The 27,955-nt window shown below is 39.1% G+C and overlaps 1 protein-coding gene across 1 annotated transcript in view; it reads left to right on the plus strand.

The window, feature by feature from the left end:
* The window catches only part of LOC134631753 (neural-cadherin-like), a 307,958-nt gene that overhangs the window by 104,664 nt on the left and 175,339 nt on the right, over positions 1-27,955 (plus strand). Inside the window, exons 7-8 of the mRNA XM_063480307.1 lie at positions 10,944-11,086; positions 24,149-24,321. Of these exons, the coding sequence (XP_063336377.1) occupies positions 10,944-11,086; positions 24,149-24,321 (316 nt within the window). The remainder of the gene's footprint in view (positions 1-10,943; positions 11,087-24,148; positions 24,322-27,955) is intronic.

The following is a 27,955-nucleotide window of genomic DNA, read 5'->3' on the forward strand; positions in this document are numbered from 1 at the left end:
CTGTGGTGTCTGCATCTTTTAATTGGTTGATTTTTCTGGCAGAGAGCTGGGCAGATTGGTGAGGCAGGGTCAATCAACCATGCCCACCAGCACCCTCAGGAGGTCCTGAGCCCTAACTCTGTGTGTGCGTGTGCTTGCTCCTATATATGTGTGTATTTAGTAATTGAGAAGGTCCCAAGAAAGCGAGGTTTTTGTATGGACAGATTGATGTGGTTATAAAGTGCATTCATCCATCGTGCATCTGATATGCATGTGTTTATGTTGTTCATAGAGGAAAGGGACTAGTGTGTGTGTGTGTTTTGGGTTGTATTGATTTACTGTCAGCGACAGCCAAATAATCCATCAGTTCTTCCTCTGTAACCCTGAACCCTCTGTCACAACTGCCCTAAAAACAGTACTTGACAATCTATGATTCATCATTCAGGCACGAACAGAGCTCCAGAGTCATCCATGCAGGCAAACACACTGGTACACATACACTTAAATGTGCACACGTGATGACATCTGTTATGTATTTGATGAAACAAATACAGTAGGGCCAGTTTAGTGGGATTATGCTTTTGATAAGATTGCTTACTTTCCCTCTGTTACTTATGTTTCATTTGCCTGTGTGCATGCAGGAAAAATGTGCATGTATGTTTAGTTACATGTGCTGAACAGAAAGGAAAAAAGCACGACACAGAGAGGGGTCATTAAATATATCATTATCCAGGCAGAAAATGTGGCCTATTTATATTGATCCTTGGAGTCAAAGGGAAGTGATAATGAGCATCCATTTCTACACGTTTTGCCAGTTTATAATGAATCTAGGTTGCAGTTCTAGAAAAATGATGTGACCACTTAAAAGTGGAATTTATTTGAATTTCTTTTTTTAATTACACAATGTGTTGATCTTCGTTATTGACTTACTAAAAAGAGAATGTGATACTTTTTTTCATGTTTATATATTAGACCTCAAGATCCTAATATACATATTGTATATGTAAAAGTGGCTGCAGCTTTATCATGTCACCCACTCAGTTTGAAGTCTTTATTTTATTGAGCATATTTGGCTGAGACGATGGAAAGTTATCAGCTCCACATGACTAAAAACTAGTATTTTACTCAAGAAAAGCAGAGGCTTTGCGGAAAGGCTGGCAGTGTAATTAAATGCTAAATAAATCATATATATATTGTCACAAAATGTCATTAAAAATGCTCTGAAAGACACTGCCGCTGTGGTGTAACTGACTCTGCTTCAGTAACTTGAATTAGCTCGAGTGAATGTTTTCATTCTCCTGTAAGGATAATCTAGTGTTGGTGATCTTTGGAGCCAACCTGAATTGGCTAATAGAGAAACACTTTTTGGCACCAGAAGTTGCCGCTTGTAAAAATAAATATTTTTCTAGCTGACTTAGTTGAACTAGTTGAGATTAGTTCAATCAGCTAACACGTCTAAGGTGTTAATTCAAAAAATGGTTTGAGTTTTAGCTTGTATCTCATTGTTCAGCCTTCTTGATTTCGCCACTTACCGATACACTTGTAGATTGGCAGATGTTTATGTGGCACTGCTTTACCTCTTGCAAAGGAGAGTTTACATCAGAAGGACTTCCTGCGAAAATAAAAGTTTAAAAATTGAGTGCACTGTAGTGACAGCTTGCTCCAAACGGAAGCCAATACCGGTACCTGTTGGCTGCCAGGTAATGAGCCATAACACAAGGACATAATTGTAGCACATGGTGTCTGTATTTTATTGTCTTGTGTGCTGGTACTGTATTTCTTGCTTCGTCTGCATTGAACCTATCCCTGCACCCTCTGCTTTTTGGACCATATTACACTCTGCAGCATTGAACTGTTTACTTCATATTGGTTAGGGAATGTATGGAATGTATTACACACCACCAGTGGTTGAACAAAAAAAGAGTAATTTATGGCTATAGGAGATCATGTGGACGGTCCTCACAATGTCCACACGCAAATTTGCTTAATAGAGTCCCAAGTGCTAAAGAGACTCCCCATAGACTTCCCTCATGATTAAAAACTCCTCCACATAAGTTCCAAGTGATGAGTCAATGCGCATACACAGTAAACAGTCATTCAGCAAAGAATGAAAAGCGAGCAAGCTGCTACTATTTTATATTTCCTAAAGATATAATTAGACAGAACTGAGAGTGAACAGAAAGGGTGTGAGATGTATGCAAAGTTTTTTTCACCGTGTTAATTTTATTGAATGATGAGATAAACATCTAAGAAAAAGTCAATGACACAGAGAGCAGAAAAAAGTGTGTTGTAATTTCCCCTTAATATAAAGTTGCTGTAATGACTGAAGTAACTGATATACTGCTAATTTATCTCCTTTTTAAAATGCACTTGCTGTTTTTTTCTTTTCTTGTTATGATATATTGATGTGTCTCTCTGGTGCCATCTCTTTATAACTTCTGCTCAGGCGTCACCTGTTATTGTTCTGGGAGACTTCTCCCTCCAAATTAGATTTCTCTTATACAAACTTATTTCTCATTCTGCCTTTTGATTTCCCCTATTGAATTAGTAGAAATGATGATAGAGTCTCCACAGAGCGAGAATAGTGCTTCCGTGGAGTTGAGGTCATGTTGAATTTAAACCAGACATTCACTGTAGGTTGTATGAAATAAAGTGTTACCGTGAAGGTCAACATGAAGACACATTGTTTTTGCTGTTTAAGCATCCAGTGGGAATTCTGTATTTAAAATAACAGCAATTCATGATTAAATCCTATATGTAGTAATGTAATTCTTTCCCTCATCTTTTTGTTTCTTAGTCATGCTCATTTTAAAATAATGAAAGGACAATAAAATACACTAATTCTACACAATAACTGCAGTTTTCCAAATGCCTCAACCTAAACCTCCCTCAGATTGTCTGAAAAAATACAGAAAAAACTGAGTCATCAGCACTTTGGTGAATATCCTGTCTTCCTTCTCTCACCCCAACCACTCACAGCAGATGGCCCCGCCCCTCCCTGAGCCTGTTTCTGCCGGAGGTTTCTTCCTGTTAAAAGGGAGTTTTTCCTTCCCACTGTCGCCAAAGTGCTTGCTCATAAGCAGTCATATGATTGTTTACAATATAAAGCACCTTGAGGCAACTGTTGTTGTGATTTGGTGCTGTATAAATAAAACTGAATTGAATAAAACATGTCGAGGAAAGCACTCAGAAAGGGAACATTTGCAATAGAACAAATATATGCTCATCAACCACTTTATTAAGCAAGTTCAAACTGAGCATCAGAATGGAGAAGAAAGGTGATTTAAGTGGTGCCAAAAACAGGCTAGTCTGATTATTTCAGAAACTGCTGATCTGCTGGGATTTTCCCGCACAGTCATCTCTTGGGTTTAGAGAGAATGGAAAATAGAAAACATCTGGTGAGCGGCAGTTCCTTAGGTGAAAATTCGCTGTTGATGCCAGAGGTCAGGGAATAATGATGAACTGATGAGTCTTGATTTAGATGGTAGGGTCAGAATTTAATGTAAACAAGATGAAATCATGGATCCATTACCCAGTGGTGACACTTTTGGGCTCTTAACATATTAAGAGCCCAAAAGAGTAATGTTTTATTCCTTTATTTATCCAGGTAAAAATCTTATTGAGATTAAAAATCTCATTTCCAAGAGAGACCTGGCATCAAGGCAAGAAAAGTCAAAAAAGTTGCCGGCCATGTCCACATCCCGTTTATGAACAAAATGTAAATGTCTCCTTGAAGCAGGGTAACATACCATGTCTCAGATCTCATTGTGTTCAAATGGCCTCCACAGTCACCAGATCTCAATCCAATAGAGCACCTTTTAGGATGTGTTGGAACGGGAGATTCACATCGTGGATGTGTAGCCAGCAATTCTACAGCAACTATGTGACTCTACCAAAATCTCTGATGAATGTTTTCAATACCTCACTGACTCTATGCCATGAATAATTAAGGCAGTTCATAAAGCAAATGTAGTTTCTATCCCATTACTAGCAAGATATATCTAACTGAATGGGCACCGAGTATACACATTTCTGCTTTCAGATTCAAAATCAGCATATCAAGCTGAGAGATCTGAATATGCCCCTAAATCATGTGGGATACCAGGAAATCACTTAAACAGGTTTCATTGTCAGTCACCAGTGTAAGTAGGCTTTGATATCAGGTATCTTTTTTAAAAGTAAAAGTCCCCCTGTAATTATACCTATACATTACATTTTCACAGTTGCCTTTCATCATTGTTTTTTCCCCTAACTCTAAAATGTAGTAAGAATGGAGCTAAGTGTGCTTTCAAACACTGGACCACAACACATTAATACAACATATTCCCATTTCTAATCCACCACTTTTATATTTATTAAAAAACAGAATCTTTGTATCAGCAGTTGGAGACCCTGCTTACATCATGTTATTACAAACCCAGTAGGATTGCAACAGACCATCAGCCATGCATTCAACACTGCTTTCCTCTGAGGTTCTGACTGGAAATCAGCTTTTTTTTGTTGCTTTCAGAACTCAGGTATCAGCTCTGCTCATCTTTGCATTTCTATACAGAAGTATGACAGAGTGGTTATTAATAAAATTATACGTACAGATGAATGGGAATTTATACAGTGGGCTAAATAAACACACAGTAAGCAGCAGTTGGAGGGATCAGCGCGCGCGCACACACACACACACACACACAAACTCTCCATTATCCCCATGTCCCCCCTCCTTTCTTCATCTACGATTTATCTGGATAAACTAAAATAAAACTTCATAATTAAATTCTGTAATTAATTTACACAAGTGACATCAGGCATCAGCCTAAGGGACGCCTACTATTCTCCCCAGATCAACACAATAAAAACAAACCAAAATGTAAAACAAAAAGTTTAAAAAGTAATTAGTGTGTCGGTGTGTGTGTGAGGCCTTTTTCATTTAATTGAAACATCGATTGGGCCAAATTAGAGTTGTGGTAGAGCCCCAGCATGATTGCAAAATGCATCTTATTGTAGTATAACTGCTTCGCTTTGTGTTCCCTCGCAGTGATCTGGCCTCTCCTTTCTCTGCCCTATATTTTTTACAACACTCACAGAGGCAGTTCTTCATGCAGTGGACGCCTACGAGCATCTGCTTGAAAGCGTTTAGGGTTAGACTGATTTAAGTGTCACCAAAGATCAGCTTAAAATTTCTCCTGAAAAAAAACTCAGAAATTGCCATGACAGTGGAATATTACTTTTATGTGTATTTATGAACTTTACATCATTCTTAGCTCAACATATTAACTTTAATGGCTAGCAATGTACATATAGGTCATTCTTTAATCCTGTACAGGAGGAAAGGGATATGCATTTTTTAGTGATGATCACTGTCTCATCAAAAACCTCTGTACAAGTATTCACTATATGTAAAATAATCATCAAAAGCTAAGAAATAACTACTGAATAAACTTACTCATGAGATTACTTTCTCAAGTTCCATTTGCAAGATGATAATTGACAAAGTTTAAAAGTCACTTAATCTCTTCTCAATAAAGGTTGAACCCTATAAACATATTCAGTTTTGCAATAGAAGCAATAAAATCCTTTGGTTTCCATTTAAACACTCTCCACAGAGGAATAGTTCAGTGCTTTTTTTAAGGCAAGAAATGTACTCCTGTTTGTGTATACTAATACTAACTTCTTAGCATGAAAAGAAATGTTGCCGAATAGAAGATTTGCACAGGATGAGTGTAGCCAAAACGTAATTGTGGTCAGTTGTTTACATTGTTTTTCGTCTAATCCAAATGATTATTTAATTCCTCCAAAATCATTTGGTCTACTTTATTTTAATTTAGATGTATTTATAGAGTATTCTTGTTTTGTTAGTGCTTTTAAACTGATTGCAATTGGAAGATTGGGCTCTAGGGAAATGTAGCCACAGATGGTTGAAGTTTCAAAAAGTTGATGTGCTGTGCTGTCAAATACACACAGCTATTGTAACCATTTCGGCCTTGTTGTAATCATAAACCTGATTGTAAGCTGCCTACATTTGAATCCATAATGGTTACTCTGTCTGCATCTGAAATGCAGAAGTAGAGTTCATGTAGGGAGCCAGGACAAAAGAGGTTTACTAGACCCTGTGAAGGAGTCATGCATAAATTCAGCTGCACAGACATCAGCTGTAATTTTGACATCAAATTGCAGACAGAATTGCACAAGTAGGCCTCAGTTCTTTCCGGCTTTCAGGTGAGATAAATACAAGCAATTATCTAATGATCTTTCAAATAGCTTCCTTAGACCACAAGTGGAAGCCAGTTGATCAATGTGGCCTATGTGCTCTTAGAGACTGCATAATAAAGAAACAAAGCACAGCATCTCCCCTTACCTGACTTGGGTATTGATCTGTAGGGAAGTGCACGGCTTGTAGAGTATGAGCTGAAATTACTCAGAAGCTGCAACAACACTTTACAAACGAGCAAATGAGTGGCACATCAGACATCTCCCCAGGCAGAACTAGTCCAACAGTTGTTGAGGCAGAAAGACTGCACTGACAGAATATGATCAGTGTTCATCTCCAAATAAAAGTACCTTGTTTTCAGTGAAAAATAAATAGTCCACCACTAGAGTGACAGGCGGATATATTTTTAAATCAGGCTGTCACAGTTACTAGACCTGCATTTTGAATGTGCACACTCATGTGGGCAGGCAATGAGTCATTGATGAATGACAGCAGAAATAGCAGATCTTTGAGTCTTGCCTTTAAGTGCACACACAGATGAGGCGGTGGCTGTTGGTTAGCAGTCTGTGGTGATAAGGACTTCTCCTTAGTCTCCTCCTTTCCGGCAGAGATGGTGCCCTGTGGGGAAAAGTGTATGTCAAATATCCCGAGTGAGTAAATAATATATGAAAGGACTTCACAATGTGACGTAATGTCATTTTTTGTGCTGCAGGTAGTCTGGGATGCTATTATTTCATACCTTCCTAAAACAAGGGTCCACCAGTTCACTCACTAACTTTAAGTTGGCCAGGTGTATGGACTTTTTTTAAGAGACAAGCTATAGCTGTTACAGGAAGTTAGCTAATGCAAGCTAATACATTTGATTAAGCTCTCATTTTGCTCATTTTGGGCAACTTGTAAAAAATCAATTTAAATGGCGTCAGACTTAAATTGTGACTTTATACTGTTTTACTTGTTGTCCACTAATGCCCACTAATTAAGGTAAGTTGAAACATCCATTGCTACATATGAACAAGAGTAAATATGATTTGATGCATGTCACAGTGCCCATCTCCCTCCTCTCGCCTCTCTTTTGCACACACGCAGCTCCACTGTTTTGTCAGAGCCACTGCACAATTAGCGACTGCAAGTGGTTGGACGACATTAATCGAGTGCAACAATAAAACTGTACTAAATCATAATGCTATTTAACCTTTCTGCTGCACAGCAACCTGTCACTAGCTGGATCTGCAGCCCAGACAGTCTATGCTACACTGGAGCTAAAACAGACCCTTGACTAATTCCCTGAGGTGTACAGCAGCTGCGTGAAAGTGGGACAGATGGCATCTTGTAAAGCCAGAGTGGCTTTTTAGTAATCTTGAAGTTCTAGAAAATGAAAATGTGGCTGTATTTTTATATGACTGGCATATAACCCAGTCACCTTAGCATGTGTGTGTTAACCTGCAACAAAACAAGGCTACGCCCATATTGTTTCTGAATATTTCTGTTTAGCTGAATAGGAAATAATTTGCTAGGAACACTCGTCTTCTTTCATAGATTCTCTGAAGACCTGTAGATAGCTGATACTGCAGCTGACACAACCGTCAGATGAATGGAGATCCAGTTTAAACGTTACTCTTCTAAGACGCAACTTGGAAATGCTGCTGTGCTCTGTATTTGCAAGTTGTAGACAAACAGGATGAACACGGATGAAGCTGTGTGCAAATACTGCATCTCATCTTTCCTTTCCTAGAAAGAGAAGTGTGTATGAAAATCACACCATCTGGATTTCCAAATACCACGTTTGTATTTTGGTTGTGACAGAAGTCACACAAATTAATATCTGAAAATACTTAAACAACTAAAACAAAACTGTCTGCATGCCAGAACACCAGTAAAACTAAACAACCAAGTACTTTGTCAGATTTTTAACACATTACAGGCTGCGATTTTCAGACAGATTAAAGGCTGAGATTATGATTTTTTTAATTATCACTATTATTTCTAGTCAGTTAAATGAAAAGTGCATATTTCTCCCATTTTTATTTTTATTGTGTTGTTTTAATCTGAGTTCAGCAAGCTGCCAAGCCTGTAAACTCACATTGTGAAAAATGTAACTCATCTTTGAAAATTTGCTTGAGACTCATCGTCTTCATTTAACCACCAGTATGGTTAATTTTTATAATAATCATGAGGTCTTCCATTAAAAATTTGCAGTTTTATTTATTCAGATGTTTCTAGTCTTGATGTCAAAGCAGTTCTTTATGTAGCACTAACCATCCAGAGAAGGTGGCATGCATTATGTAATGATCAGCTATTTACATAAAGGCAGCTGAAATATGTTTAAAGAATGTAGAGGGTCAGTTTCATCTTAACAAGTTGGAAGGGTCAACCTTTCAAGAAAAGTTTTGCTTTCAAGCACATCGAGTGGTTCAGAGATATATGAGCAAGGCCATAGAAGAGTTCAAAGCTGAAGTTCAAAGTGTTACACAAAGCTACAAAGATAAAACTGAAGCAGAATTTCATAGCAAAAAGCTGCACTGAGCTTGGTATGTGAAGCCTGATAGCAAATATACATCAAATCAAATTAATAACTTATACATGCACACACAAATATACGCTTTAAGCTTGGCTGATTCAAATGCCTTGACTTGCATCAGTGTTTCCTTAAAAGGATTGCTCCTTTGTGGGGATGAGCGGTCTGGGGCAGTCATCACGTGCACTATAAAGCAGATTTTTTGCCTTCTCAGTGACTGTGTCCAAGAGAAGCACCGCTACGGTGTCATACCACATTTCACAGTAAAGACATTATCAGCCAGACACCAAGCCCAAAAAGTTTTTGATTCATCAGACCAGAGAATCATTTCTATTGTTTTCAGAGTCCTTTAAATTCATTAGGAAACTCCACACAGTCTGTCATGTGGCTTTAACGCAGAGTGGCTTCCGTCTAGCTGCTTCACCACAAAGGCCCGAGTGATGGAGTGCTACTGAGACGGTTATCCTTCCAGCAAGGTCTCTCATCTCTGTAGAGGACTTATGAAGCTCTGTTAGAGTGACTGTTGGGTCCCTGGTCACCTCTGAACAAGGACCTAATTTTCAGAGTTTGGCCAGATGGCCATCTCTGTAGAGTCCTGGTGGTTTTTCCATTTCACAATTATTGAGACCACAGTGTTCTTGAGAACACTCTGAGCTATAGAGATGGTCTCATACTATTGCACTGATCTGTGTTTTGCCTCAATTTGTCACGGATGTGTAAATAGAGTTCCTTGGACTTCATAGCTTAGGTGTTGGCCCTAACATGCAGGTCAGACTGCGGGAGCTTATACAGACGTGCAGTACAGATGGACTCTAGGAGAGTTTTCAACATCTCAGGGATTAATCATGCAAATGGGATGTGTCTAGGCCAGATTCTGAAGTGCCACAGCAAAGGCACAGTATTTGTAAAAGAGAGACCTTTTTTGAGTTTTTCCCTTAATCACATCCCTGTATGATATTAATTGATATGTTAGATGAGGCCTTTGTCTTTGACCTCATGGTTAGATATGCACACTTGCTTACAAGGGATGCACCCTTAAATGTTTAAAAGCTTTAAGCAGAACTGTGAAAGCATTTCTGTCTAAGGTGATATTTATCCTTCACCTCTGCAAGGATCTCTTCTTTGCCATTTCCCTTGAGTGACAGACGTGCAGACCTTTGAAATTTGATTAGTGTTCAGTCACGAGTGTCCTCTGGAGTGTTGACGACCACGAGCCACCACAAAAAAGAATTTGTGAGTACTGTGCTGACAGCTACTCATGCCTGCTCAGTCTTGTTTTATTGTAGGAATAATCATAAGATTACTTTCTATATGTAAGTTGCTATATGATTCTTTTTTTTATGCGAGTTGCATCTAAAAGTGAATTTCTGAGTTATTTCTCCTCCCCTGTATGCTGCTGCGCAGGAATCTGCTGGCTTACATATTTGCATCTGCTCAGGGACTGATTAACACCTGGGGCTCAAGGAGGAAGCAATTAACTATCTGGTATGACATGAAATGTGCAATGCTGCATTCAGAAAATAGATTTCTCTCATTAAACAAGTGGCCTTTAACACACCTCTGTTACATGTTGTTGATTCACTGTGTTTGAGAGTGGCTCCAGATATGTTCCACTGTTATTACTGCTGACTTAAAACTGAGAACCACTTACACAGTCAGGCCCTTTATGGATGTAGCTGTAAACATGTGATGAAGCTCTCTTTGGTGACAGTAGGCAACACATGATGACGTAATGCCAGGCAGGAGAAATGAGCCATTTTTGCTTATTATACAGTCGAATATAGACAAAATGTTTTGAATGCTTAACCTGAAAAAAATGGAAAATGCACTTTTTCCTGAACTTCACATTCTTCCAACTGTTGCTCTAATTTTGTCTCCATTCTTTAAACAACAGTGTAGCAAACCTGCGATTTTTAGTGTTTCCTCAACAGTTATGGCAAGTAGGACTCATCATTTTCATAACTAAATTGTAAATACAATAAAAGATCTATGATATGTAGAGAAGGTGGTGCATTTGGTTGATAACACAGACCGTGTGTGACACAGTTACAATTCATATGAGTCAATATTTTTTACGAGCTTCCTTATGAGCTGTTTTGTTCTACGTGGCGGATTGAACTGCTGGTCCTGTATGGATTAGATGAAATAGATTTGAAAATTGACAATGCAGCTGTTGAATGTATCTCATTTTCACCATGTGTGTAGTTGAGGTGCTTATTGTGCTCTTGTTTTTGTGTGTTTTATCAGATATCGGACGTTTGTCTCAGAGGACGCAGGCCCCAACACATTGGTTGCTACGGTGCTGGCAAAGGACCCCGATGGTGATGGGATCACGTATAAGATCACCACAGGAAATGAGGAGGGCAACTTTGTCATTGACAACCAAAAAGGTTTGTTAACTGGACTGTTTGTAGTTTTCATTTGATCATTAATGTTGAATATTCTTTTTAACAACTGCTTGTTTCCAACTCCATATTTGTATTTTTGAACACTGCTACATGATTCATCCTTCAAAAGCAATCCTTATTTGTGCTACACTGGGCCTTCTTGCAGCCCCTCGAATTCATCTTCTGTCTGAGGAAAATGGTTTATTCACCTTGCCCCTCCCCTTTCTTCTGATAGGCTGCAGCTAGAAAAGAGGAGGTTGTAACTGGAAGTGGGTGGGGCTTCTGCGCTGACTGACAGAGCTGTCTAAGGATATCTGCCTTGCAGTTTAAGTTTAACAGTTTTTACCTCACAGAGCTGCCTTACTCTTGGAAAGATAACAGAAAATAAGGAAAAGCAGATTTTTTTTTCCTCTACATGTAGAATATGTACAGAGAAGAATTAAGAACTTATGTGCAAACACTCCGCCCTTCAAATATGTGTTTCATATGAGTTTTCTGTCCCTCCTCTGTGGCACTGTATTTGAGACGGTTTCATTGCCTGTCTTTTTTTGTTTTTTTAAAGCTCAAGGAGACTACATGTTTGAGATACATTTACCCGCTCCATGGTGGTGCATGATGAATTATTTTTATCTTGCTGCTTAAAATTTTAGGGGAAGAATCCTAGAACCTCAGGCTGCTTGGGGCCCTGTTATTATTTTGCTCTTCACCCATTTAGCACAAACCCTGAAACATCCACAAAGTGTTCTCTTTCCACAGTTATTTTCACCTTGCTTTGCAGTGTTTCTTCCCTGCTCTATTTACATACACCATATAAATATAAAAGCTCTGTATTTTGTCAAGTGTGGCCCCAGGGGGTCTTGAAAATATGCTTTATAGTGTGTGTTTTGGTTTAATGTCCTTCACCGCAGCTACTGTTCAGTGAATGAGGATGCTTCACTAGCGCTCCTCTTACTGCTAGCAGCTTTGTAAAAGATATTGAAATTCTGACAGGTTGTGTCATAAAGACATTAGAATTACCAGCCAAAGTGTGAAGACCATTTTCACAGTCCCTCAGTAACAAAATACCATCTGAGGTTTATAGTCACACGTCTCAACTTCCTCCGAGGCAGGTGCAGTAATGCCAGGAGCAATATGAAATGGGAAGCTGTGTTAATGGCACAGTGTGTGTTTTGTGTGTGTCCGGGAGCCGTAATAGTGGCAATTTCATAGCGGTTCGACCCTTTTTGTAAATTGAAACCCCCTTTGAATCTGCATTTCACATCACAGGGTAATACGATGACTTTTACAAATTCAATTACTCAAAACTTCAAGGCGCAATTTCCTCTGTTCACCTGCAATGACATTCACTGTCAGCTGATAGCAGCGGCCATTTTATCAAGCAAAGAGAAGATTTGTAGCAATAACTCGATTTCGTCACCTATCAGAAGATGACTCTTTGCCATTTAGATTGTTGGCTCTGCTCGGGTTTTGTCACACTGACCTAATTTTTGCCCGTCATCAAAAGTTCACTTTTTAATTCAAGTTTCTTTCAGGCTTTCTCAAACTGACAGCTTGCAAGGTTTGCTATATGGGAAAAATTAATGTCCATCTATACGGTGGACATTTTCTACCTATCGAGTTTGACACCTCGCAAAAGCTAATTAAGCCAAATTCATGACACTTGGTGAAGACGTGCTATACGTGCTAGATGTGCATGGACAGTGGAAGACTCTAGACCGGGATCAGGTTCCTTAAAAATGACAAAAAGGGGTGTTAGCTGAATTTCATTCCCCAGTGCCCTTCAAGCTAACCTGTTTTCATGCAAAATAGATGCCAATGTCTCATATACACATTATTTATAGTTGGCATATACTGATCAATTTAGCCGTTATCAGTTTCTTCGTTTTCATCAGTGTAGTAAGTCATCTCTTCTCTTAAGGTCATTCTGATCAGAGGCTGCTCACTGACCTACTCAGCACAGCACACATTTATACTTGTCACTGTAAACCAGCACAAGCAGTTTCAGGACCTTCAACTGAAGAGATGAAGCGATAGCTGTCATTTTCAGTCTTCTCTTTTTTGTTTTTAGCTTCTTTTCAGATTTCAGATTTAATTTCAGACGTATCAAAATGTTTTTCTAGAAAAGGCTAGGGTTTGGATCTTTATCTGAATTTGAGTTTATGGCACATTGGGCTTCTGCTCAATGGGCAGAGTTGAGAAATATGATATGATCAAAGGATAAAGTTACAAAAATAAAAGTAACAAAAATAAAAGGAATTCAGTCATTCTCAAAGCTTGTTTCTTTGCAATTTGCAAATTGTACTACTATTAGCATCATAGGTAAAAAAGGAAATCTTTGAAAAATGCACATGCATTTTCACAGTATGATGATGGTGTTTGGTGTGTCCACCTTTTGGCTTTTACTGGTTGAAAGCATCAACTCGGTATGCATTAAATTTCACTGAATATGTTCATGTTATGCTAGGATTCTTTTGCAATGTTCCAGAAGCTTCTCTGATGTCAGGAGTGCTTGGCTTTCCCAGTTTTCAAGCATCGCTGAAAACGTTAAGTGGAGTTGAGTTTAGGTGAATGTGGAAAAAAGTCCATAATGGTCGGCACTCTCTAGTTTTCTTTGGTCTTCAAGTAGTGAAGCAAAGCGATTTGGGGCATTTGGGCTCATTATCCTGCTGCAGTATCAATCCCTTCCCACAAGTATGAGGTGTATGGCTTGAGAGAGACTTCTGCTTGGTCTGCATGGAACTGATTTGGTGCAGGAGTCCTAGTGTAGCCAAACACACCCAGATTCTGACATTCCTACTACAAAATTTCACTGTGGATTTACTTTAGTGTCGTTCTGTCTCATTTATATATCCTTTTATGCATGGTTACATTTTTTTTTCTTTAATTTTATTCAAATGCTGTGAAATGCTGGTACATCTTAACCCACCCCAAGCATCTGGCCTTATTTCCCCAAGTGGTTTAGAGCTGCTACTCATCTTCTGAGACGGCCTCCCCTTGAAACTTTTACTGATGCATTCTTTTAATTTCCTCAAGTACAAACATATTTTAAGTAGTGCTGTTAGCGTTAATCTCGTTAAAATGACGTTAATGCCATAACCGCATTAACGTGGCAAATCTCCGTTAGCGAGTTAGAGCGGATCGCCCCATGCATGGGGCTGGACGGCACTAACGCATCAACGAACTGACTGCGCTAACACGTTGACGCCATGCAGCCCCACGCACGGGGTGATCCGCATTAACTCGCTAACGGAGATTTGCTGCGTTAATGCAGTTATGGCGTTAACGTCATTTTAACGAGATTAACGCTGACAGCACTAACTTTAAGTCAAGGTGACTGATTGTGACAAGGTCCTAATGAGTGTATCATGCCCACTTGAAAGTCTAAATTTGAAACTCTGCTTCAGTTTAATTACATATTTTAACTGATTTTCGATGCAGACAAATTGGATGAGTTAAAAAAGAAAAAATAATGTATTACACATTACTCATTACGTTTCTTAAAAGCAGTGCACTATTTTACTTAATTACTCACCAAAGAAAGTAATTTGTTAGTCTACTCATTACATTACTTTCACGTTACTCTGCAAATGAGCTGAAATACTTGCCGACAATGCAAAGTTAAAGTTAAAATCCAGCTGAGATGTACAGGTAGAAATGGAGCCTACAAGCCTGACTACAAACTTTGTCACTGATTTTGTTACCTGTGGAAAATCAGGCTCTGGCTGCTGCGCTGGAGTAAACACTCAGCTTTAACAACATTCTGGGCTCTTGGCTAGCTTTGCGTTAGCATGCTGTCTGTACAAATGCTTGCAAAGAGCTGATATTGTGTTAACAGCGATAATGTAGTTGTTCCTTTTGCAATTTACAATTGTGCTCTAGTTCTTCTGTGCATTTAAAAAAATGTCCATATCACCTCTGCTGAAAAGTTGCAGACTGATTCTTTTCTTCCTCCCGCACACAAACTCAAATCAGCTGATTGTAGCATGTCTGTTACATTTTTTTTCCCTTTCTATCCACCTAGCATGCAGATAACATAAGAACCTTTGTAACGCAAAGACAGTATTGTAACTGTAATGTAATTACTGGATTTAGTAATTCGTTACTTTGGAATGTGTTTTCAGTGCCTAGCATTCTTTTTTTGCTTGCGTCAACCCAATTTAGTGGCTGGAATAAATGAGACCTTGGGACATTAAGGATGGGGATGCTATTTGGCGAGTGTAGCTGGAGCAGGAAGACATAGTGTTTGACTTCATATCCTGATTTTCATGCTGCTAAAACCACGCTTTTAATTGTTTCAGAAAATCTTTAGTTTATGTTTGACGTCATTATTTCAAGTTTAGTTCTGACCTTCAGAATGCCATATTCAGCATCATTCTGCAAATTTTTGAGGGGATGTGGAGAATCAGATTGTTTGTAAGGTGTTACCAGAAGGAATGCAATTACCTGGATCACATATACAAAAAAATCGGAAAACGCATTCTGCATCAGTAAACTAACTAGACAGTTTGCCAACATATAAATGATGTAAAAAAAAAAAAGTCAGTATACATGGAATCTCTGTGAACATATTTCTCCATATGAGTATGATGAAATTGTAGGCAAGAGGCAAGACTTTTGTTATTGGAAGATTTCAGGACTGCGTTCTATTTCTAGTCAGGGTAGCACTGACATTTAAGTTGCCATATGGGCTATGTGGAAACAGAAGAAGCACAATGTGATGTCAGCTGTTGTCTGAAAAGTATTTAGCTCTTTAAATTTATCTGCATTCATAAGTGGTGACCAGCAGACAGAGCAGGAAAACTCAAGTGGAAATGGGCTTAAAAAAATGGGCCTATTCGCCCAGAAGCTCACACATCTGACAATAGCCAATGGGTTGTAAGATTGGGATAGGTGTAACATACGTTTTCTTCTGCAGAAATCCAACTGGCTTTGAGCATGCTGCAGTGTCCGTCCTCTGTGTCACTATCATATTACATTCCTTTAATAAGCCCATCTTTAGCTGTGATGGATTTACAGTAGTAGTACAGATCCACACTATGGCATTACACAGTTTGTCTGCACCAAAGTGTGTGAGCCAAAGTGTGAAACCATAATGCTTGTAATATGATCCAATATCTAGTTTCAAAGAGCCCAATATTTGGTCATTAAAAGTATTTTATGATTCTTATAATGGAAGGCGAGCACATTGGATTCCGCCCACCCTCTCCAGCCCATCTCATTCTCCCTCGGCTACTGATGAAAATCGTTTATTGCCTCTTCTCCCCTCTTGTTGCCAGCTCCCCCCTCTCACCACCTATCCTAAATGTCCGACAATCATTCAAGTGATTATTTTCCTCCCTTCCGGCAGGAGCAGCCTTGGCGGCCTCCCTCTTCATGTTAATTTGCCTGTAACTCACCCCAGAATACAGTGTGTTTCCCTGAGATTTAAGACACCCATTAGGATGTGAGCAGGCCGGTCAATATGATGATCACGCTCTTCCTATTAAAACCCATAAATACTAAAATACCCGCTCTGTTGGATGGGAGGAACTATTTATTGACAACTGAGGGGAAATGCTGCAGCCAATAAACATGCTTCTATCATTTCCTTTTTTCCCTCACAAGTTTTATGGCATTTTGGAAGACAGTATTTCCTACAGAAGGAAACTCAGTAGCTGAGTTTGTTTTCAGTGAAGCCTCTTAGGTAAGTGTGTCATAGTGTTGTCTTGTTTTATATCTGTTATTTAGTCTTTCCTCTTGAACCGCTTGCCTTCTGTCTATTGTGTTGGGTCTGATTCGCTGACCTGTGTGTGATCCCAGCTTTATGTAACAAACCCACATACTTTTGCCCTCATTCTTCTCCCTGGTCCCCCCCGGCAAATATATTGTTATTCTCTCCCTCGCTATTCCACATCTGACTCTTCTTTAAAGCTCCTACTTTTTTCATCTCTCCTGGCTCCAGCCTGGATTTTGTTGCATGATGCCGAATGGAGGAAGTGCTTCCTCTCTCCCTCTGTCCTCCATTCCCCACCCCACTGTGTCCTTTGTCTGCTGTGTCTCACTCACCCCTTGCTTCGTCCTCATCCTTCCTCCCTCCTGGCTGCCTTCATGTGAAGTGACGGATGCTTACTGACCCACAAGGAAACATCTTCTCCATCTCCAGTAGACTATGATATGTGCTGGCCCTGTTAACGGCAGCAAACACGCACACATACAGAGAGTGTCAAACTCATTGTAGTTTTTTGAGTAATACACATGCACACGTGCATAAAATTTTTGTGTATATGTACAACAATATTCAAGTATGTAGTTAGAAATAAGATCTAAATCTGACAAACATATACTTGCATGGTAAAAACCCTAACTGCAATATAAGCAAACCTGAACATGGATTCAGAAAATCCAGATGTTTACATGTATGAATGTTCAGGATGTATAGATCTACATACAGGCCAGTGAACACTACCAGACACACACATGCACACCCTGCCATTACCCATAATGGCACAGGGACACAGATCTCATAGATTAGAACAGACGCTCGCTTTATGCTTTGTTCTTAGAATGTCCTAAAACCTTTTCCATGTCCCATTTTCAACCACTTACCCAGCATGTGTTTCTCTCATCTGAGGCTTTTAGGCCCTATTAGATGTTTATGCCAACCCGAAGCAGAGTAAAGTAGGGATCAGACTAAGGGGCGCCTCCGGTGATCCCTATATGTGTAACATGGTGAGCGAGCTATAGCCTCTCTCTGTGTCTGCCCGCTGCCTTTACTGAACTGGTCACATTTATCTGGCCCTCTGTCTCAATTCATTAAGCATGAGTGCACTACGCAGCACTGTTGGAGCAGTGTGGGTGGAAAGAGAGACGGAAGAGTGGACTAGTGCTTACACTCTTAATGCATCCTTCGCATTGGTATACATGTTTTTGAAATTTTTACTTCACGGTCTGAAAGAGTCCCACATATTAGGAATCTGCATACAGCTGCTGCCATTTCTGCCCTACCAACATTGTGTGGCTGCTGTTAGTATGTTTGCCTTTACCACTGCAAAGCAAGGGTTTATTTAAGGACATTAGCAAATTTTGGGGAAAAATGCTCAGATTGTAAGACATGAAGATGTCTTTCAACAACGAAACACAATTGATGTAAAATCATGTTTAAGGGTTTCTTTGAATATGTCCAAAGCTTGGTAAAGTCAACCAAATCTGGTTTTAACCTCTTGGCTACTCTGAGTGCCATGGCCAATTAACATGAATTCGGGGTCTCCAGAGGATGAATTGTAATGACTTTGGAGATTGCTGGGGCTCTACTTAACGAGAAAAATATGTCAGCCTTTGCCAGCCAAATTGGCACTCTTAAGTGTTATATTAACAGAATTAGCATTTAAATAGATATATACTTTATTTATCCTTTGCGCCCAGTTTTCATCAACCCCAGTTGGTTGTTTTGTTTTGCTTTTTGTAACAAACAATTGTTCTAATTTTAGTCTCATTGTACCTCTTTCTTTATTTTCTTTGTATTTCAGTCTCTCGTAAGCCAATTCTACAATGCAACCCCTATCAGCCCCAGCCACGCACCCTACAATAGCCTATTTGGGTTGGAATAATGAGAAATTCAGAGAAAACCATCTAGGTTACTGTCTTTCTAGAGTATGAGCAAATTGCTTCTTCTTTTTTTTCTTTTCTTTTTTTTTGTCCCACACAGTAAAGGTGTTCATATGACAAGGTGGAAGGTTTAGCCATGAATACATTTAACTTCTGAAATGGCCAAACTTCAGCTGGCAGTCAGAAATACAAGCATCGAATAACCTGCCTATAATTAAAACACTTTTGCTGGTCTTGAACTGCAAGACCAGCAAAAGTTGGGCTTGGAATACAAGAAAACAACCTTTCCTGCAATAATTGTGAGGGACTCCCATCTCATACAATAGCTATACTAAAAAGGCTTGCCTCATTGTTGGGTTTGTCCATGTCAGTATGAATATTTAACCTTATAATAAGATGGAGAATTTTGTCCTTTCCCAACGTTTTTTGTTTTGTTTTGTTTTTACAACATGAAAAAAAGGGGGACAGTTAAATGCTTTTTATTGTAATTGCTAGAAATATTGGCATAAAGGTCTTTTTCAAGAAATTTCACTGCCCAATCAAAAAGTCGGACTGTTCACTTCGCTGCTGTGCAGGCCCGTGACAATATAATGGCTGGTTGTAAAAGATGCCCCTATCAGTTTGTGAATTAATTCAAACGAAATAACAGCTAAGGGAAGAGCTGGAGAGGTGAAGACTCATTGAAGTACCCTTTAATTACCGACCAAGTGCAAATGTGTGTACAATGAAGTATGTATTACTGTTGTGTATTTACCATCTCATTAATTATTGGATTGAGTTGGAGCTAGTTTTCTGACACTAGTTGAATTAATCTTTAACAAATTAACATAATTATATACATTTCTAGTGCAAATGCATTGAATGCACTGTTCTTAAAATGAAAATCTGATGCATCCGGGAAGTTTTTAGAAAAATAGTCACAATTCTCATCATCATCTGTGGGATTTGTTGTGGAAGTTTGTTTTGTGGTCAGTTTGTTTTACATGGTTATTGAATTGTAGTTTCGATTTGGACTATTGTTGTTTTGCTTCCTGTTAGTTGTGTGTTTACTTCAGTGTGTTAAGTTTGCAGTCGGGTCTTTGTACTTTTCTTGTTTTAGTACTTAGTCATCTTTTCTTTTACTGTTTCATTGTTTTGGTTTCATTATGTCCTGACTGTCATTCATTCCATTATATATGCAGACTTCACTTCTGGTTATGGGCTTTACTTAGTTCCTTCAGTGTGTTGTTCTGTTCCTTTATTGTCTTCTCCCTCTAATTTCCTTTATGTGTTCATGTTTTCCTGTTTCTGTTATTGTTAGTCACTTCCTGTTTTACTTTGGTAGCTATTTGTCCCCTGTGTCTTACATTTAGCTTTTCTTCCTCCCCTGTGGTTGTGTTGATTGTGTGTATCTGTGCCTCACTTCATCCCAGCTCTATGTAATCCTCATTAGCCATTAGCATGTGAGCATTAATATGCCTTCTCACATGTGCTTTCTTTGGAGTTTGTTCCCTGCCTGTTTATCAGCTTTAGTTTGTCATTCCCCTCTGGGCTTTGTGCTTTCTCTGGACTTCACATTGACAGAATAAAAGGTTTTCTTTTTCTTTATTAAGTCTGCATTTGGGTTCTAAGCCTGCACTCACTGGCATTTCAACATAATTCCAGCATTATTTGTTTGATTGTGACATTTCTGCATGTACCTCTGTTCCCCCTCTTCTCTTTTTATATGAGCCATTTCTTACTTGGCTTAAAGCGTAAAACTTTCCTTTTAGATAAAACATGTAATTAGGGCTGGATCAGGTGACCCCGAATCCTTCCCTAGTTATGCTGCAATAGGTCTAGGCCGCTGATGGCTTCCCATGATGCAGTGTGAGTGATTTTTTTTAATCTTGTCAAAATTACATATTAAATGCAACATTCATTTGGTATTTGCATCATATTTGCACTGGTAAAAACAAAGGAAGCTATATGTTGCTTGGCTGTGTAGACACTAGATTAGTTTATCTTCTGCTGTTTTTTTTTCAGTGCTTTTGAAAAGATATTTTACAAAAATGCAGTCTCTTTACCATTTCTGCACTGATAGAAACCCATTTTGCAGTGTAAGGTGTTTATTACACACATAATTAGAGTCAAAGCTTTGTTTTTCGTTATCTCTGAGTAATCGTTTTTCATTTCATTTCATTTTTCACCACATTTTCTTTCCTGACTATTGTTATCTCTTTTCTGTACACAAACACACACAGGCACTTGCAGACACATGCACCTACATGTAGCCTTAAACATGAACATCCATGCCAGGGAACCAGCTATTGTGACAAACACCTTGAGGCAGATACCCCCTCCATGGAAATCTTTTGTGAAACAGCACGCACACAAAGACAAACAGAAGTGACATACTGTACATGTGCAAAAATCAGCTTGTATGGCATTAACTCTGATAGAAAAGAACATTTTCTCCTCTTGTTCATGATTTGTTTCTGGTGGCATTCATTTCCAGAGAGTGTTCTAGAAATCACTTAGTGCAATTCTTCATTCTACATGTCATACATGTCTGTGTACTTCGAACACACACTCACACAGACACACACAAAATAAAATATACTAAAATGAAAATCGCACATCTCCTGTGCACATCTCCATTTCATCTGTCCTGTTGGTCTGGTAAACACACAAGGTTGTACGGTGCACATACATGTACATGTGTGTCTATTATAAGTGTATATATGATTCCAATTGCAGTGTCTCTTGGGAAATCGCAATCAAATGAACACATGTCTGCGATAGCACCTGCCCCTGCCTCTGAAGATAAGGAGGATGTAATAAGTGTGTCCACATTTTGAGCCCACACACACTCACATAAACACACACACAAAGTAAACAGAACACCAAAGGGTGAGATGAATACAGAGTGGAAGAGAGTCATTCAGAGCAGAGAGTGGGATGCAGATGAGACGCCTACGCCAGACTGAAAGAGAGGGTCAGTAAGAGAAGGAAAGACAGAGGATGAAATGGAATGCCAGAATGAAGGTGCTAGAAGGGAATACCAATCAATCCGACTATTCATATGTTGTGTAACCATAATTAATTAAATATCCCTGAGCTCAAAAGTGAAATTAGAAAGTCTTTGTTCACAAGTGATGTCTTTCCCCTCACAATTTGGCTAATGTTACTTATTTTGTGAAGATTTTTAAATGATGTTCTCGGTTGTTTTACTTCAGTGCCCAGTATGATTTGATTACTCATTCATATCACTTTGCTGCAATATTGTTCAAACTCCCAGCCATCTAATGTAGTTAACATTTTTCTAAATAAAGTGCTCATTTGTTTAAAGACTATAATATCAGGCAGCAAATGTTATTTTGGTGAGTCTATTGAAAGTCTATTAAAACCTCAGGGAATGCTCTGTGTCTAGTTAAAAAATACTGCTGTTGAGATGAAGTGTCATTTGTGCGAGCGAGAGGCAGGACAGAGTTATTTTGTTCTGTCATCGTCCACAGTTGACCTTTCTTATATCGGACAACAGATATTGACTACTTGGTTTTAAGCGGTGGTGTGTGCTGGTTGCCATGTGCAGCTTTCTTGGGTGATGTCAGCTGGTTGCATTGCATGTGTTAGAAACGATTTACGTTGTAAGCTAACGTTAACATTCGCTGTTCGTGTTGGGTATAAAAATGTAATTGTCGAGCTACACTCTTAATGCCAAGTGGTAACTTAGGTTGACACGTTTCTTAATCATGCACATGTCCATGCCACAGTGTTGTTTTGTTTGCACAGTTGGCTGTGAAATGAAAATTATACAACCCATTTATAAGATGTTTTAGGTTCAGATGCTTTAGGCCATCATATTTTCTAACCATTGCAAGGTTAGAAAATATGATAACATAATCATAATCAACTGTTGTGGATATTAATGAGATGTTATTATTGTGAAATGTAAAACAGATGATGCTTTTGTTGGTGTTGTAGGTGCATAATGACTGAAAACTGAGTCATTTTAGCCCACTGGCTTTTCAACTGACACCTCCGTAAAGCTCTTTGTGATTGGTATGAAAAAAGCACTATATAATTATATTTTGCTTAGTTACTTATATTGCAAAGTAGCTGCCAGGCAGCCCAAATACATCATAATATATTGTTTTGTGGATAAAAATTAGATGTCATGGAATGAAAATGATGCTTTTATAAGGCCTTGTGAACGCTAAAAGCACGTCATTATAGCCTGTTGCTAGATGGTTGCTAGGTAACATGATGACATTATAATATCTGATACAGATAAAAACCTACAGGGGCCTAAGACCTACCTATGTACCAAGTTTGGTTGCTCAACTCCAGATTGTGTAGGGGGAAAAAGCAACAAATACAAAGACTTAGGATTTGTCTATAAAGTGTCGCCTAAAGCTTCTCAATGTTACTTTCAAATGTACCGCTATAAAAAAGAAAAGCTGAAATCAAATGTGTCTGTCCTAAGACTTCATGTTTTTTATTTTATTTTTGAGTTTACCTCCAATCAAGCTGGCACACTTTATCTGTGTATGCTGAAGTGTTAAACTGCTTCACTGTATCACCAAAACAAGGAACATAAAAACTTTGTGCCTTTGTTTGGTCTCCAAAAATGTTTCTCTGTCAGTTCAGCCTTGATTATCATTTTAAGCCTGCGTGACATACACATTGCATTAGAAATGTTAACCCAAAAGTTGGGGTAAGCCTGGTAAAATCTATTCTATTAAGTTTACATTAAATCTAAAAGAAAGCTAACTTATAGTTGTTGCTAATAAGATGATATGTTTACACTCATTTAGGCTCATTTGTAGCCTGAAACAAATTCCATCACTGCTATTTGATAGCGCTCACTCACTGCCAGTAAAAAGTTGCCACAGTGATTTGGCCACTCGTGCCAGCAAACAATGGCTCGCTTAACATCAAACACATCAGAGACCTTGATGTGTGTCTTTGTTACAATATCATTATTTGCACTGTAAGTGGTCTGAATGTTTAGTTCTGTGAAGTAATGGAGACAGAACACAATTACGTCTCACCCACACTGGAGAGAAACTCATCTCTCTAGAATGTTTTTTCTATTGCACGAAGCAGAAGAAGTTGTTATAGTTTTTATAAGCCGTGGTTTTTGTAGTACATAATGGTGAGGCCAAAGAAAGAAAAGGAAAGCAAAGAAGGAAAGGAAATGAGGAAAGGTGATAGGTAAAAAAGCATTAAGTACTGTCCATTAAATCCTGTCGTGCTGTCAAACATGCCATGTTGTGTAATAACTTAATTACCTTCCCTGATATGTGGTAGCCGTTTTTTGGATAATTAATCTATTATGCAAATAGATTTTATGACACTTTAGCTCCAGGAGAAAATAAATTAAAAAAACAAACATGTTACCAGTTTGGGTGCTATAATGACAATATACTTTTTCAAACTCAAAATTGAACCAGCTGAGTGTAATGAGTGTGTGTGTGTGTGTGTGTTAACCACTGTCATCGTTATGTTTGGTTGCAGGCTTGATCCGGCTGCGCTCCAGCCCACCACCTCGCCTCCAGGGTGTTGAATATGTCCTCAATGTTACAGCCACGGATGACAATGCCTCAGGCGGACCTCAGGCCTTGTCATCCACGGCTCAGGTCATAGTTGGAGTGGACGACGTGAATAATAACAAGCCTGTCTTTGAGAAGGTAAGATGATCCCTCACCCACAGTCGCCTCATTAAATGTTGTTTAGTCTTTCTCTTTCTACTGGTTTGAGAACAGCAGTGGGAGGGGCTCTTCCAAACCACACCACTACCCTTGAACAATGGCAGGAGAAACAGTGGTTGCCATGCAAGGCTTTCTTTTACTTTCTCCTAAATATATCTCTGTCTCACTCTTTTCTTGTTGCGCCTGCCTATCCCCTGTAGCTCTCCTCCACTCCTGTTTCCCTGTCTTTGTCTTTCTATCTCCTCTATTCATTAGCCTCTATCTCTCCTCTCTGGAGGAGCGATTAGTGAGCTTGACCCTCATATCTGCTCTCTCATCTCTCTCCTACATCTTCATGGTCTTTTAATTAAAGCTTCAAGGGACGTGGGAGAAATCCCGACCGAGCCACTCTCGAAGTGCTACATCTCCACCTGCTTTTTTTTTTTTTTTTACTTTACGAGCCATGTTTCAGTTTTAAATGGGATGACTTTTCAAGCCCCTCGAGGTATCGAGAGCCAAGATTAGGAGCGGGGCCATGCTGAATAAAACTGGCTCACTCTCTCATGGGTGGGTGGGGGTTTCGTTCCACTTCAAGAAGAAACAGAGGGACAGGCGACAAAATGAGAGCCAAGAGAGAAGACAGAAAAGAAGAGAGGAATTCCTGGTCGGCATTTTTTTTTAATGTGCACTGTATGCTCAATTGTCTCTCTCAGGAATCTTCTGCTGGCATCATACCGTACTCTAAGTCTATGATTCATTCTTTTTTCCCTGCTGGCAGAAAGCTGTGTGCAATGGACAGACAATCCCCAGACACCCCCCCAAACGACTCTTCTGAGTCAAAAAGAATTAAAATGATGAAAGCACACAAACCTGGAGTTAAAAGAAAATAAAATGTAGCAAATAAAAATTAATGATCACAGAAAAAAACATTTTAGTGTCTAGAAATAGAGAAAAATAAAAGGAAATTCTGGGAAAAACCCTGCTGTACATTAGCGTTTCAGTTAGTGAAGACATCCGAGGTTCGCCGGTGGTTCCTGTGTCACTAGAAGCCAGCAGCAGGACACTGAAGCAGAAAGGCCCTTTTATCTTGTTTTGATGCCCAATCTTACAACATGCTGTAGCCTCTGTGGAACTCAGGGCTGGATCAGTGGACCAAGACAGAGGCAGCAAGAGGCACGCAGAGAGGTAGTGAAACATAGAAGCAAGATCTCACAGAGTGGAGGCTCCAGCATTTCCCAGGAGCATAAAGTTACATAAACTGATTAGATTTATTTTTAAAGCTTTAGTACTTCTCTGATCTGCGCTCATATACAGTGTTTTATAGAAGCAGAACATATTGAGTAAAACTGAATAAAACACAGGACAGTGCATGTCTCAAAGGGCACAGTTTTAAAAACAACAATAAAAAGGGCAACTCTGGAGCAGCGTGATCAAACAACCAGCCAACAAGCCAACTTTGAAAGTGCTGATTCAGCAACTTTTTCCTCCGTAAGCACATACCAAATCCCATCCCACTGTCATCTATTCACCCGCCCACCTGTTCTACGCTTCTGCTGGGTCACGCAGCAGCACACTAAGTCTTCCACTTTTTCCTGCTATATCCCAAGTTGCTCTCTTCCCACTGCCCACACCTCCACTGTCTCCTTTTATTGTAAAGGAGCAGAAGCTCAAAGGAAGAAGTCTGCCACATCTATAGTAGCCTTCATGTCAGTACTGCATTTTTATTTCCTTTAATGTCATTACAGAATTTAGTATGTGCTTTTATATTCATCCAGTCCGCGATGGCCAATGCCTTGCCTTCTTGGTCAGTACATATTTAGTAGCTTAAATATGGACTCCATAATGAAACAGAGAGATCAAAAAGTGTGAGTGGTTTATCCCACAGTTGTTCACTCCTTACCTGCTACAAGTACTTCCTTGCCACACAGGAAGCTTGTTTCTGCTGCTTTTACCTGTGCTTCTATTTCTGTCTTTACTAAACAGGTGAGGGGAGGAGTGCTGTAACTTATGTCACCCAGAGGTTATTCACCAAATTCAGTGTTGAGACAACAATGTAGCCTGAAATTTCCCAGTTCTTGGAGAAACATAAGACTCTCCGACTCTTCTTACTCCCCAAAAAGGTTCAGAGAGGCAATTTATTAGCTTCAGAGCTGAGGACACATAAGGTTTAACCCTGGAGAACCCATGGGGTCAGAGCCGACCCCATTGGTTCTCCAGGGTTAAAACAGTTTTATTCTTATGATCATTACAGTTACTTATTATATTGCTTATAACAAACAAGTGACTTTTTTATTTGTGATATTCTGAAGTATACATGTTACATGTATTTACATAGCTGAAACCTCACATAAATGCAACAGAAACTATGTTTCTAAACAACATTGCATATGTCATAAACTAATGAGAGCATGCCATTATGATACATGATATGGAAAACACACCTTATCTTCCTAAACACTGAGGGAAAAGGAAAACCAATGACAATTATCTAAGCTGAGGTCCTGAAGCAAAAGTCTGGAGAAAAAAGGTGTTCAACAAAATCTCCAAGTCCTGTTACGAAGGTGTCACAGTATGGTCTTAAATGATGGCCATTCACAAGTACTGGTTCACGACTAACCTAATTCTGATTTCTCAAATACAAATGTCTACATCTTAGCTAAAAATGTAGGGTGGCCCGACAGCTGGTCGGGCATAGCAGAAGGCTTCGCTGCTTGCATTTGATGAATAAACTGACTCACCTCTACAGGCTGTTGGGTTTGTTTTTGTAACCAAATCTTCCTTTTCAGTGATTTTTTGACCTATTTGTATCTCATTTCCTCGTGAGCAAACAGAGCCTGCTTGTCACTCACAATAAATCGTGGTAGTTCGAAAAAGCTAAAGCAAAAAAAGTTGCACATTTCAGTGCACATTTTGACATCTCTTTTTTGTGTTTAGGCTTGTTTTTGTGTTTTTCCATACGAAGTCTCTCATCTGACCTCTTGAGGATTCGTTTCTTGTCGGCTAACAACTTTTTAACAAATGACACTTTGACCCTTTTGATAAATTAGATGCTTGTAGCCAGACCTTCTTATCTTCCTCAAAGTGCCAATACAATCTATGGAAGCAAACAAATTTGGAAGAACAATGAAAAAATAGCTGGATGATGGAAGAATGGGTGGCAGTGGAGATGAGCTAGAAAAAATGAGAGTAGGCATGGAGTAAAGGTAACAGGAGACAACTTTAACAAAGCCCTCCTGTAATTAATTAGGTGTCAAAGGAACACATCAACCAGCAGCACTGAGGTATTTCTCTCTTTCCTCTGTCTCTGTAGTACATCAACATCAATGCTCCAGTGAAACAGGTAAAAAAAAAATAAGAATTTTTGATGGATAAAGAATAAGAGAGAAAGTTAAAAGACCACAGAAAAAGATACAATAAAGATAAATTGAGCAAGGCAGAAATGGTGCTTAAATTGGGATAATAAAGCTCCTTATGTGTCTGACAAGTTCTGTGATTAACAAAATCTTTGAGCTAGCCAACAGGGAGCAGCTACCTTACAACACGCAAAGAACTGACAGCACTGAATAACTCTCTATGATGACTCCAAGAATGCGTGCGGTGTTAAACAGGGAGTAGTGTTAATGTTTTAGAGTTT

The sequence above is a fragment of the Pelmatolapia mariae genome, linkage group LG1 (assembly GCF_036321145.2).
Source record: "Pelmatolapia mariae isolate MD_Pm_ZW linkage group LG1, Pm_UMD_F_2, whole genome shotgun sequence".
Lineage (NCBI taxonomy): Eukaryota > Metazoa > Chordata > Actinopteri > Cichliformes > Cichlidae > Pelmatolapia > Pelmatolapia mariae.